We start from the raw sequence: 15078 nt of genomic DNA on the forward strand, positions 1-15078 counted from the left end.
CCCGGAGGGAACCCACGCAGTCATGGGGAGAACATGCAAACTCCACACAGAAAGATCCCGAGCCCGGGATTGAACTCAGGACTACTCAGGACCTTTGTATTGTGAGGCACATGCACTAACCCCTGTGCCCGATATAAATCAAATGTATAATATAAATAATGTATGATATAAATAAAATGTGTATGTGGAGTTTGCCCTCCTCTGGGTTCTTCTGACCACAAAGATCCTGGCGTGAGGCCGTGGGTCTGGTGTAGCAATGTCTTTTCCTCAACTTTTCAGTCTTTTCTGGCTCAAACTCCAACTCTCACTGCCGTGTCTCTTCTCGGCTGCTGCTAATAAGCATGGCAGGTGATTGGATGATCAGCACCAGCTGGGTAATCCAATCACCTGCCAGCTGTGCTTGGAGGCCGGTCCTTTCACACCCCGCACCGAGGCAGGCCCGCAGACCACGTCCCCCTCCACAGTGTAATATAAATAATGTGTACCCAAAGGGAATACGGTAGAAAATGGATGGATGGATGTATAAGATAAATAATGTATTATATAAATAACATCCATCAATTTTCTACCGCTTGTGCCGCATGTGTAATATCAATAATGTATAATATAAATAACATGTATAGTATAAATAATGTATAATATAAATAACATGTATAATATAGATGAATTATAATATTAATACCATGTATAATATAAATTATGTATACTATAAATAACATGTATAATATAAATAATGTATAATATAATGTATGATATAATGTATAATATAAATAAAATGTATAATATCAATAACATGTATAATATAACTACAATGTATTATATAAATAAACTGTACATCAAAAATTAAATGTATAGTAAAAAAACAAATTATGATATAAATAAAATGTAGAATATAAATAAAATACACATGATAAACAATGTACTTAATGTAGTGGCCGGTGAAAGTATTTTGGATTTGTTTTATTAACTTATTGCATTAAATTGTTTTTAGAAAAATGAAGTCATAATTTAGTGCTTATCATTATATTTTATATCTACTTCATTTCGCTTTCATCACAAATATGAAAACAATACACATTTTAAAAGTATCTTTTCTCATCTTTTAATGAATTGCAAAATGAAAAACATGACAATTCATATACAAGTATTTTTAATGTCAGCACAAAATGAATAAGACTAGAATGAAGTCATGAGGAATTTTCAATCAGTTCTCTATTTTTCATGTATTCATACACTTTCCCTCCTTCCAATGAGGCGCCGCCCCCGCCGTGACGTCATCAGATCCCAAGCTCCCCTAGTGAGGAGGGGAGGGGGGCCGTCATTCGGTCTCGGAGACTCGGAGCTGCAGGATCGATCGGACTTTTCACCATCGGATTTTTGTCTTCCCGGGAAACATCCACCTTTTACCGCGGGGACGTGGAGGCTCGGACGCTGCGGGAAGGAGCCCTTTTCCCGCTGAAGTGTTGGAAAGTTGCAGCATCGAAGAGTCCATGGATGGAATAGTCATCGGGTACTGATACTCGCAGTACTAGTACTAGTTAACTAGTAGTAGTACTAGTTGTAGTACTACCTCTACATTCTGCACCTCCGGCCGCTCTTTGTGCGTAGCAAGGAGGCGGCGATGGCGCTCGTGCTTGCGGGGATTTACGTGCTCTTCTCGGCGCTGCGCGTCCAAGGTGAGTCGCTGCTCCTCTCATTGTTTCAGCTCGTCCGCACTGCGCATGTGCGCGGCAGCACGCCATCCGTTTACATGTCAACCATTTACATATGATTGATTTACATATGATCGATTTACATGTCATCGATTTACATGTAATCAATTTACATATCATCGATTTACATGTCATCGATTTGGCTATTTCTACGCTTTTTGGAGTGTTTGCTTAGTGGTGTAACGGAGGTGCAGTGTCATGTGTGACCGCTAGGGGGCGATGCAGCAATGACCACATGCTGCACTTTAGTTCCTAATACATGTTGCAGAGTCATGTGTGGCTGCTAGGGGGCGATGCAGCAATGACCACGTGCTGCACTTTAGTTCCGAATACATGTTGCAGTGTCATGTGTTGCCACTAGGGGGAAATGCAGCAATGACGACAAGAGAATCACTTTAGTTCCTAGTACATATTGCAGTGTCATGTGTGGCCACTAGGGGGCGATGCAGCAATGACCACATGCTGCACTTTAGTTCCTAATACATGTTGCAGTGTCATGTGTGGCCGCTAGGGGGCGATGCAGCAATGACTACATGGTGCACTTAAGTTCCTAATACATATTGCAGTGTCATGTGTGGCCACTAGGGGGCGATGCAGCAATGACCACATGCTGCACTTTAGTTCCTAATACATGTTGCAGAGTCATGTGTGGCTGCTAGGGGGCGATGCAGCAATGACCATGTGCTGCACTTTAGTTCCGAATACATGTTGCAGTGTCATGTGTTGCCACTACGGGGAAATGCAGCATTGACGACAAGAGAATCACTTTAGTTCCTAGTACATATTGCAGTGTCATGTGTGGCCACTAGGAGGCGATGCAGCAATGAACACATGCTGCACTTTAGTTCCTAATACATGTTGCAGTGTCATGTGTGGCCGCTAGGGGGCGATGCAGCAATGACTACATGGTGCACTTAAGTTCCTAATACATATTGCAGTGTCATGTGTGGCCACTAGGGGGTGATGCATCAATAACGACAAGAGAAGCACTTTAGTTCCTAATACATGTTGCAGTTTCATGTGTGGTCACTAGGGGGCGATGCAGTAATGACGACAAGAGAAGCACTTTAGTTCCTAATACATGTTGCAGTGTCATGTGTGGCCTCTAGGGGGCGATGCAGCAATGACCACGTGCTGCACTTTAGTTCCTAATACATGTTGCAGTGTCATGTGTGGCCACTAGGGGGTGATGCAGCAATGACGACAAGAGAAGCACTTTAGTTCCTAATACATGTTGCAGTGTCATGTGTGGCCGCTAGGGGTCGATGCAGCAATGACGACAAGAGAAGCACTTTAGTTCCTAATACATGTTGCAGTGTCACGTGTGGACGCTAGGGGGCGATGCAGCAATGGCCACGTGCTGCACTTTAGTTCCTAATACATGTTGCAGTGTCATGTGTGGCCACTAGGGGGTGATGCAGCAATAACGACAAGAGAAGCACTTTAGTTCCTAATACGTGTTGCAGTGTCATGTGTGGCCGCTAGGGGTCGATGCAGCAATGACGACAAAAGAAGCACTTTAGTTCCTAATACATGTTGCAGTGTCACGTGTGGCCGCTAGGGGCGATGCAGCAATGACCACGTGCTGCACTTTAATTCCTAATACATGTTGCAGTGTCATGTGTGGCCACTAGGGGGAGATGCAGAAATGACGACCAGAGAAGCACTTTAGTTCCTAATAAGTATGACTTCATAAATGTTGTTTCATTTCATAATCCTCTTTTATGGATGGGCAGTGAGATATACTTAGGTTTTTGATCACGTGGACGTGAAATATATTATCAACATGTTGCATGTCCAAACATCAAACAGAAGATCATTGATTGTAGATCATTGATTGTGGATCATTGATTGTGGATCATTGATCGTGGATCAGTGTGACGTCATCGTCTTACCGTTACTTTGGTCAATTACAATTACTTTCTTTATCAGGATTACTTTCTTTATCAAGATTACTTTCTTCTATCAGGATTACTTCTTTGGCAATGACTTCCTCCAACAAGGATTACTTTCTTGGATCGATGACACAAAGTATTGATCGGCCTGTAAACTCTCAATAAATGAATATTGGTAATATTATTTCCTTGGCACCCATGCTGGTTGTAGACAAGTACTGCACTCTTTTCATCACTCTTTACTATTGAGTAATAGATTACTACAAACCTCCATCTTGTTTAGTGTAAGTACTTATAATAATAATAATGTACTTATTTTATTTTAATTATTAATAAATGAACTATCTTGTTGGTGTATGTACTTATGTTATTTAATTATTAATAAATAAACCAATGACCAATGACTAAATATAAACATAGCTTTGGTGTAATGTGCAAGTTTCACCTCTGCTTCTTTTGTTCCACTTCCACTTGGCATGGAGTGGAAAACAATAACTAGTTATTCGTTATTGTTTGGATGGCAACAAGCTGCACTTCTTTCTTTCTTCCAAACGTGTGCGGACAAGTATTTGCTCTGTGGCCCCTGAGGGTCAAAGGTCGTGGCCATAAATGTTCTCCCTCTTTTCAAGTCTTAATTGATATACAGCATGCACAAACTTGTGGGCGGGGCCTCAGCAGGAGGAAGAAGGGACGCCATTTGGGCTCAATAAAGGCTTGTGGCGGCCAAATGTTAAACAGAGTGAGGCGTCGCCACGGAGATGATCCCAGCTCCTGCTGTCTTTACTTTCACTTTCATTTCAGTCCTGCACCAGCTGCTGCTTGGTGGCGCTGCTCGTCTCTTCTGATTCTTGCCTATTTCGTGCTTGTCATTTCTTTTATCAGTCACGTGACGCTGGCCCTTTAAAAGTGTTTCCAACTAACTATGTGACGCTGGCCCTTTAAATGTGTTTCCAAGTAACATGTGACGCTGGCCCTGAAAATGTGTTTCTAAGTATCTATGTGACGCTCGCCATTTAAATGTATTTCTAAGTGACTTATGTGACACTGGCCCTTTAAATGTAATTCTAAGTAATTATGTGACCCTGGCCCTTTAAACCTGTTTCCAACTAACTATGTAACGCTGGCCCTTTAAATTAGTTTCTAAGTAACTATGTGACGCTGGCCCTTTAAATGTGTTTCCAACTAACTTTGTGACACTGGCCCTTTAAATGTGTTTCCAAGTAACATGTGACGCTGGCACTTAAAATGTGTTTCTAAGTAACTACCGTATTTTCCGCACTATAAGGCGCACCGGATTATAAGGCACACCTATGCATCCAAATAGATGGAGCTGCGCTAAAGGGAATGTCAACAAAACAGTCAGGTCAGTCAAACTTTATTAATAGATTACAAACCAGCGTTCTGACAACTCTGTTTACTCCCAAAATGAATAAACAGCTGATTTACTCATGTTACGGTAAATCAAACGTTAGTGCAATCACAATATAGTAGCACTCAAAATAGTGCAGAGCAATAACAATATATCAATAACTCAACGTTGTTCAAACGTTAATGTCACACAACACAACACACAAAATAAACACGTAAAGCTCACTTTATGAAGTTATTCCTCATCCACGAATCCCTCAAATTCTTCTTCTTCAGTGTTTGTTGGGTGAATACAGCATCCAAAATGCCCGGCTCCGTCTCGTCGAAGTCGTCATTAATCGAGTCAGTGCCGCTGCTGTTGTCCAGCAGTTCAGTGACAATTCCTGCCTTCCTGAAAGCTCGGACGACAGTTGAGACTGAATCAGCCCAGGCATTTACAATCCACTGGCAGATAGTGGCGTATGTCGTCCGGCGCCGTCTTCCTGTCTTGGTGAACGTGTGTTCGCCTTCTGTCATCCACTGTTCCCACGCAGTTAGCAGTCTAGCTTTGTTGACACCGATATCTAGCGGCTGGAGTTCTTTTGTCAATCCACCCGGAATGACGGCAAGTATTGAATTAAGTGCGTAAGCGTGTCTCTTAATGTGATGTTATGAGCTAGGGAATATAACAAATACACGACCCAGCATGCAACGGGAGTGACGAGCATGCGCGGTAGCCCTGAGAAGCGTTGTTGTATTTCGCCATGTCGGCAGTTAGAATGCGGTTATGAGCACGCTGTGAGTAAACGTTGAGAACTCAGCCAACACGCCTCGTCTGCATTATTTATAATTAGACAGACAACATACTTAATAGGAGCCATTTTGGGGTCTTTACATAAACACACAAATGGAAATGAAACGTTATATATCCCAGCATGCACCGCGCGCTTCTTCTTCTACGGGGGCGGCTGCTGACCGTAGAAGAAGAACTTCTTCTTCTACGGGGGAAAATGAAGTTGGCGGCTGCTTCCAGTAGAAGCGGAAGCGCTTCTTCTTCTACGAGGGCAAAAAAGATGGCGGCTGTTTACCGTAGTTGCGAGACCTAAACTTTATGAAAATAAAGTTTGTTGTGGCTCAATATTTGTCCATATATAAGGCGCACCGGATCATAATGCGCACTGTCAGCTTTTGACACAATTTGAGGTTTTTAGGTGCGCCTTATAGTGCGGAAAATACGGTATGTGACGCTGGCCCTTTAAATGTGTTTCTAAGTGACTTATGTGACACTGGCCTTTTATATGTAATTCTAAGTAACTATGTGATGCTGGCCCTTCAAACCTGTTTCCAACTAACTATGTGACGCTGGCCCTTTAAATGTTTTTCCAAGTAACATGTTACGCTGGCCCTTTAAATGTGTTTCTAAGTAAGTATGTGACGCTGGCCCTTTAAATGTGTTTCTAAGTAAGTATGTGACGCTGGCCCTTTAAATGTGTTTCCAACTAACTATGTGATGCTGGCTCTTTAAATGTGTTTCCAAGTATCTATGTGATACTGGCTCTTTAAATTTGTTTCCAAGTAACTATGTGATACTGGCCCTTTAAATGTGTTTCCAAGTAACTATGTGATGCTGGCCCTTTAAATGTGTTTCTAAGTAACAATGTGATACTGGCCCTTTAAATGTGTTTCCAAGTAACATGTGACACTGGCCCTTTAAATGTGTTTCTAAGTAACTATGTGATACTGGCCCTTTTAATGTGTTTCCAGGTAACATGTGACACTGGCCCTTTAAATGTGTTTCTAAGTAACCATGTGATACTGGCCCTTTAAATGTGTTTCTATGTAACTATGTGACGCTGGCCCTTTAAACCCGTTTCCAAGTAACTATGTGACGCTGGCCCTTTAAATATGTTTCTAAGTAACTATGTGATACTGGCCTTTTAAATGTGTTTCCAAGTAACTACGTGATACTGGCCCTTTGAATGTGTTTCTAAGTAACTATGTTACACTGGCCCTTTAAATGTGTTTCTAAGTAACTATGTGACGCTGGCCTTTTAAACTTGTTTCCAAGTAACTATGTGACACTGGTCTTTTAAATGTGTTTATAAGTAACAATGTGATACTGGCCCTTTAAATGTGTTTCCAAATAACATCTGACGCTGGCCCTTTAAATGTGTTTCTAAGTAACTATGTGATGCTGGCCCTTTAAATGTGTTTTTAAGTGACTTATGTGATGCTGGCCCTTTAAATGTGTTTCCAAGTACCTATGGGACGATGACCCTTTAAACCTGTTTCCAAGTAACTATGTGACGCTGGCCCTTTACATGTGTTTCCAAGTAACTATGTGACGCTGGCCCTTTAAATGTGTTTATAAGTAACAATGTGATACTGGCCCTTTAAATGTGTTTCCAAACAACATGTGACGCTGGCCCTTTAAATGTGTTTCTAAATAACTATGTGACGCTGGTCCTTTAAATGTGTTTCTAAGTGACTTATGTGATGCCGGCCCTTTAAATGTGTTTCCAAGTACCTATGGGACGATGACCCTTTAAACCTGTTTCCAAGTAACTATGTGACGCTGGCCTTCTAAATGTGTTTCTAAGTAACTATGTGATACTGGCCCTTTAAATGTGTTTCTAAGTGACTTATGTGATACTGGCCCTTTAAACCTGTTTCCAAGTAACTATGTGACGCTGGCCCTTTAAATGTGTTTATAAGTAACTATGTGACGCTGACCCTTTAAATGTGTTTCTAAGTAACTATGTGATACTAGCCCTTTATACTTGTTTCCAAGTAACTATGTGACGCTGACCCTTTAAATCTGTTTCTAAGTAACTATGTGATACTGGCCCTTTATACTTGTTTCCAAGTAACTATGTGACGCTGGCCCTTTAAATGTGTTTCAAAGTAACATGGGATGCTGAGTGGACACATTATTATTATTATTATTATTATTATTATTATTATTATTATTATTATGACTTGATGTTACTAACTACAACGTAGTCTTCTGCTGAGTGGACACATTATTATTATTATTATTATTATTTATATGACATGCACATATATATATATATATATATATATATATATATATATATATATATATATATACACAGCCTGTATATATATAATGTAGTAAAATATAATGTTATATAAAAGAATGCAGTAAATAATGATGCTATATAAAATAATGTAGTAAAGTATGATGTTATATAAAATAATGTAGTAAATAATGATGCTTTATAAAAGAATGTAGTAAAAGATGATGTTATATAAAAGAATGTAGTAAATAATGATGTTATGTAAATTAATGTAGTAAATAATGATGCTATATAAAAGAATGTAGTAAATAATGATGCTATATAAAAGAATGTAGTAAATAATGATGCTATAGTAAAAGAAGATGTATATGAATAATGTAGACATAAAAATATATTTCTGTCAAATATGGCGTTAAGTGTTTGCTTCATGGCAAATGGAGACTGGAACATTTCTGCTCTTTGAAGGAAAAACACTTTTTTAAAATGAAGCACATGTGATCTGAACCACACACACACACACACACACACACACACACACACACACACACACACACACACACACACACGCACACACACACACACACTCTGTAAGTGGCTTTACTGCTGGAAGCTCCGCCTCCTTTTGAGATGAAAGCCAACTGTGGATGAAGATGTGCGTGTGTGTGTGTGTGTGTGTGGAAAGTTTTATTTCACTGTTTGCCAAACTATTTACACCACCTCAGGCAACTCTTGTCTCTGCAAGTAGAACATTAAGTAGCATAGTAGACCTAAGTATTCATTAAGTATCACCAGTGGTTAGAGTGTCCGCCCTGAGATCGGTAGGTTGTGGGTTCAAACCCCGGCCGAGTCATACCAAAGACTATAAAAATGGGACCCATTTCCTCCCTGCTTGTCACTCAGCATCAAGGGTTGGAATTGGGGGTTAAATCACCGAAAATGATTCCCGGGCGCGGCCACCGCTGCTGCCCACTGCTCCCCTCACCTCCCAGGGGGTGATCAAGGGTGATGGGTCAAATGCAGAGAATAATTTCGCCACACCTAGTGTGTGTGTGACAATCATTGGTACTTTAACTTTAACTTTAACTTTAATGACAATACTAAATACAGTAGTGTAGTAGACCTTAGCATTCATTAAGTACCACCATAATGACAACATTAAATACAGTAGTGTAGTAGACCTAAGTATTCATTAAGTACCACCATAATGACAGTTGCATCATGGGACACAAGTCAGTTGCATCACTGGACAAAAGACAGTTGCTTCATGGGACAAACTGCATAAAGACCATAATCATTTCCTGTGTTTTGGTACTCGGTGTAACTTGCAGCGCTCTCACTTCCATGGCAACTTTATCATTGTGTTGTAGTCATTGTAGCTGGAAGTTATGACATTGAAGGAGAGAAGGAGATGTCTCACACTTTTTTAACCAGGTAGTCAAAAGACACACACTTAGCTGCTGTCCTACACAACTAGGTTGACACACTACACACAAACTACACAACGAGGTTGACACACTACACGCAAACTACACAACTAGGTTGACACACTACACACAAACTACACAACTAAGTTGACACACTACACACAAACTACACAGCTAAGTTGACACACTACACACAAACTACACAACTAGATTTACACTCTACACACAAACTACACAACTAGGTTTACACGTTACACACAGACTACACAACTAGGTTTACACACTACACACAGACTACACAACTAGGTTTACACACTACACATACTACACAACTAGGTTTACACACTACACACAAACTACACAACTATGTTGATACACTACACACAGTCTACACAACTAGGTTTACAGACTACACAACTACATGTAATACATGTTTGTGTCATGTGGAGGACAGGGTTGTTCATATTTGATTGATGGACTTTGCTGACATCTTAACAAGCACATATGAAAATAATAATAATGAACATATTCAATGTGACTTACCTTGTGTGGTCGTAACTCCTAACCTGAGCAGTTTAGTGTGAAAAAAGTGTGATGATGTCATGGTGTGGCCAGGAGTTAAGTTTGGGGTGAAAGAAGTGTGATGATGTCATGGTGTGGCCAGGAGTTAAGTTTGGGGTGAAAGAAGTGTGATGATGTCATGGTGTGGCCAGGAGTTAAGTTTGGGGTGAAAGAAGTGTGATGATGTCATGGTGTGGCCAGGAGTTAAACATCAACAAAGTGTTTGCTTTAGATGGACTCTCCCTGCCGTGTTTACATAACATCACATGTTCAACACCTACTTCACCTTATTCCTCTTTCTACTATTCATACTTACTTTATTACTACTATTTTATACATGTACTTACTTTATTACTACTATTTTATACATGTACTTACTTTATTACTGAAACGACTGGGTCGCATAGTGATGCGGATGTGGTTCTCCCAAGGATGCAGACGGCTTCGGACACAGCTTGCAGGTAGGAAAATGATTTATTTTAAATATAAATCATATGGTGAATAACAAAAAAACATGCACGTAGCACAAAAGGCAAAACAAAAGGACTAGCGTGGGAGCTAGCAGGAAAAAATAGCATAGCATGAAATCTAAGTAGTCGTTATTAGTTGTATGGGAACAAACTAGGAAGCCAGACCGAGTGAGGCCAGGGCAAAGACTAAATAGCCCTCTGATTAGTGCCCGGGCAACAGGTGCGCGTCCCGAACACTAACCAGAGGCAGGTGAACGTAATCAGTTGACATGGCAACTGAACACAAACAAAATCAAGGTGCTGAAAACATGTGACTCAAACATAAACAAACTATGATCCGGGCAGCGGATCGTAACAGTACCCCCCCCCCCCCCCCCCTTAAAGGACAGATTCCAGATGTCCCTTGACACGAAATAAAACTAGAACCCAAAAAAACAAGAAACAGTTCAAGAGTCCAGGGAGGGTGGAGGGAGGATTTGGTGGTGGGTCGCCAGGCCACGTGTCCCCGAATCCACCGGGGAAGAGTCAGGTGGCGGCGGCGAGTGGAACGCCGCTGCCGCAGGCGAGGCGGGCGACCACGGAAAGGCCACATTCGTGGCTGCCGAGAAGGTGGGCGTGAGTGGCGCCAGAAGTTCAGCAGCCGGAGAGTTCTACGACTACGTCTCGGGTGTCGCTGCTGTTTGCGCCACTGGCGTCCATAAACAAACCTCCGAGAGCGCCGCTTGCGCAGCCAGACCACTCGAGGTCGCTGAGACGAAGACGAGGAGAGAGCAGACGTCGCCGTGGAAACAGGAGGAGCCGACGTCGCCGTGGAAGCAGGAGGAGCCGACGTCGCCGTGGAAGCAGGAGGAGCCGACGTCGCCGTGGAGGCAGGAGGAGCCGACGTCGCCGTGGAGGCAGGAGGAGACGTCGTCGCCGTGGAGGCAGGAGGAGACGTCGTCGCCGTGGAGGCAGGAGGAGACGTCGTCGCCGTGGAGGCAGGTGCAGGTTCTGGTACCAGCCGTGGAGCAGGTGCAGGTTCTGGTACCAGCCGTGGAGCCGGCGCTGGTGTGGGTACCAGCCGTGGAGCCGGCGCTGGTGTGGGTACCAGCCGTGGAGCCGGCGCTGGTGTGGGAACCAGCCGTGGAGCCGGCGCTGGTGTGGGAACCAGCCGTGGAGCCGGCGCTGGTGTGGGAACCAGCCGTGGAGCCGGCGCTGGTGTGGGAACCAGCCTTGGAGCCGGCGCTGGTGTGGGAACCAGCCTTGGAGCCGGCGCTGGTGTGGGAACCAGCCTTGGAGCCGGCGCTGGTGTGAGAACCAGCCTTGGAGCCGGCGCTGGTGTGGGAACCAGCCTTGGAGCCGGCGCTGGTGTGGAAACCAGCCTTGGAGCCGGCGCTGGTGTGGGAACCAGCCTTGGAGCCGGCGCTGGTGTGGGAACCAGCCGAGGAACTTGGCATGGTGGAGCTTGGCGTGGTGGAGGTACAGGAGACGAAGCTTGGTGTGTCAGCCGAGGTGCAGGAACAGGTGCTAGCCAAGGTGCAGCTGGAGGTGGCCTAGCTGGCGGTTGTGGCTTAGCAGGCCAAAGGACTGGTGGCGGTGGCCGTGCAGGAGGTTGCGGCTTAGCACGCTGAAAGACTGGTGGCGGTGGCCGTGCAGGGGGTTGCGGTTTAGCACGCCGAAAAACTGGTGGCGGTGGTCGTGCAGGAGGTTGCCGCCTAGCACGCCAAAAAAATGGTGGCGGGGGCCGTGCAGGAGGTTGCGGTTTAGCACGCCGAAAGACTGGTGGCGGTGGCCGTGCAGGAGGTTGCGGCTTAGCACGCCGAAAGACTGGTGGCGGTGGCCGTGCAGGGGGTTGCGGCTTAGCATGCCGAAGTTGTGCCACCGCACTAGCACAGTTCCCAGTACTAGCCCCCCCCTCAAGACGCGGATACCAGACGCGCTCTTTGCGGTTTGGAACCGTCTTCAAGGGTGGGTGGGGGGAGGTATGGAGGGGGGTATACTCCTCTTTAAATTGTCCAAATTGACTATTATCACTCCTCACTTGAGATTGGGTGGGAGCACAGGGGGGAAAAATATGTGCAGTGGGCGGAGCAATAGTCACTGGGGGCGGAACCAAATTCACTGGAGGTGGAGTCTGAAAATCAGAATGTGACTGACTAGACTTACACTTAATAAAAATGTCCTGATAATGTTTTATCTTGGAATAAAAGTTATTTGGCATTGGCTGACAGAAAGAAGCAGATGGAAAAAAAAAATCTTGCTCAATGACGTCATCGGGAGTGGGCGGAGTTACCTCTTCGGGGGGCGCCAATGAAATGACGTCATTGTTGATGCTGTCCATGTGACTGACAGCCCAATCGGAGAAATGTTTGGCAAAGTGGTCGATTGGGTTGCCAAACATCTGAGGAGGGGAAGTTTGAGCTGCATGTCGCTTGCTTCGGTCCGGGGGAGGAGTTTGCAGGAGCGGCGCGTCTTGGCGGCGAGGGAAAGACCTTCTGGCCGGCTTCCGTCTTTGACGGCGCGCACGGTACTGCGGTGTAGCGGCGATGTCTTCCGACCAGAGGGAGTCGATGGGGATAAGAGAGCCTCCAGCTCCCCACATGAGTTTCGACCTCTCCTCCGTCGAATAGCGAAGCGTCTCGGCTTCCATCGCTCGCAACACCATGAGCGTACCTTCGTCCCACTCCTCGTTGTCTTCTGCTGGCTTCCTACTGAAACGACTGGGTCGCATAGTGATGCGGATGTGGTTCTCCCAAGGATGCAGACGGCTTCGGACACAGCTTGCAGGTAGGAAAATGATTTATTTTAAATATAAATCATATGGTGAATAACAAAAAAACATGCACGTAGCACAAAAGGCAAAACAAAAGGACTAGCGTGGGAGCTAGCAGGAAAAAATAGCATAGCATGAAATCTAAGTAGTCGTTATTAGTTGTATGGGAACAAACTAGGAAGCCAGACCGAGTGAGGCCAGAGCAAAGACTAAATAGCCCTCTGATTAGTGCCCGGGCAACAGGTGCGCGTCCCGAACACTAACCAGAGGCAGGTGAACGTAATCAGTTGACATGGCAACTGAACACAAACAAAATCAAGGTGCTGAAAACATGTGACTCAAACATAAACAAACTATGATCCGGGCAGCGGATCGTAACAATTACTGCTATTTTATACATGTACTTACTTTATTACTGCTATTTTATACATGTACTTACTTTATTACTACTATTTTATACATGTACTTACTTTATTACTCCTATTTTATACATGTACTTACTTTATTACTACTATTTTATACATGTACTTTATTTCAAATTATTCATGTATTCATATACAAAGTACAAAAGCAGTGAAGTTGTCACGTTGTGTAAATGGTAAATAAAAAGAGAATACAATGATTTGCAAATCCTTTTCAATTTATATTCAATTGAATAGACTGCAAAGACAAGATATTTCATGTTCACACTGAGAAACTGTTATTTTTTGCAAATAATCATGAACTTAGAATTTAATGGCAGCAACACATTGCAAAAAAGGCATTTTTACCAGTGTGTTACATGGCCTTTCCTTTTAACAACACTCAGTAAAGGTTTGGGAACTGAGGAGACACATTTTTGAAGTGTAATTATTTCCCATTCTTGCTTGATGTACAGCTTAAGTTGTTCAACAGTCTCCCTTCTGATATTTTAGCCTTCATATTGCACCACACATTTTCAATGTCTGGACTACAGGCAGGCCAGTCTAGTAGCCACACTCTTTTACTATGAAGCCACACTGTTGTAGCATGTGGCTTGGCATTGTCTTGCTGAAATAAGCAGGGTGTCCATGATAACAACATATGTTGCTCCAAAAGCTGTATGTACCTTTCAGCATTAATGGTGCCTTCACAGATGTGTAAGTTACCCATGCCTTGGGCACTAATACACCCCCATACTATCACACATGCTACCTTTTACACTTTGCGCCTAGAAAAGTCTGGATGGTTCTTTTCCTTTTTGTTCCGGAGGATACAACGTCCACAGTTTCCAAAAACAATTTGAAATGTGGACTCGTCAGACCACAGAACACTTTTCCACTTTGCATCAGTCCATCTTAGATGAGCTCGGGCCCAGCGAAGCGTTTCTGGGTGTTGTTGATAAATGGCTTTGGCTTTGCATAGTAGAGTTTTAACTTGCACTTACAGATGTAGCGACCAACTGTAGTTACTGACAGTGGTTTTCTGAAGTGTTCCTGAGCCCATGTGGTGATATCCTTTACACACCGATGTCGCTTTTTGATGCTGTACCGCCTGAGGGATCCAAGGTGCGTAATATCATGGCTTACGTGCAGTGATTTCTCCAGATTCTCTGGACACTTTAATATATTTATTATATTTCATGGTGTCATCACACATAAAGTGTAACACTTTAATATATTTATTATATTTCATGGTGTCATCACACAAGGTGTAAAACTTTAATATATTCATTATATTTAATGGTGTCATCACACATTAAGTGAACACTTTATTAAATGTGTTATATTTCATTGTGTCATCACACATAAAGTAGAACACTTTAATATATGTATTTTATTCATGGATCAGTCTCTCACCTGTACACTGTTTTAATGTAAGGGGTCAGTCTCTCACCTATACACTGTTTTAATGTAGG

General features: G+C 43.3%; 1 protein-coding gene across 4 annotated transcripts in view; it reads left to right on the forward strand.

Moving 5' to 3' along the window:
- The first annotated feature begins 1301 nt into the window (after positions 1–1301).
- The window catches only part of nectin1b (nectin cell adhesion molecule 1b), a 211817-nt gene continuing 198040 nt past the window's right edge, over positions 1302–15078 (forward strand). For all 4 annotated transcript variants that reach the window (XM_061973110.2, XM_061973111.2, XM_061973112.1 and 1 more), the window contains exon 1: positions 1302–1676. In XM_061973110.2, coding sequence (XP_061829094.1) covers positions 1622–1676 — 55 coding nt within the window. In that variant the 5' untranslated portion in view covers positions 1302–1621. The remainder of the gene's footprint in view (positions 1677–15078) is intronic.

This window comes from Nerophis lumbriciformis, linkage group LG17, assembly GCF_033978685.3.
Source record: "Nerophis lumbriciformis linkage group LG17, RoL_Nlum_v2.1, whole genome shotgun sequence".
In the NCBI taxonomy this organism is placed as follows: Eukaryota; Metazoa; Chordata; class Actinopteri; order Syngnathiformes; family Syngnathidae; genus Nerophis; species Nerophis lumbriciformis.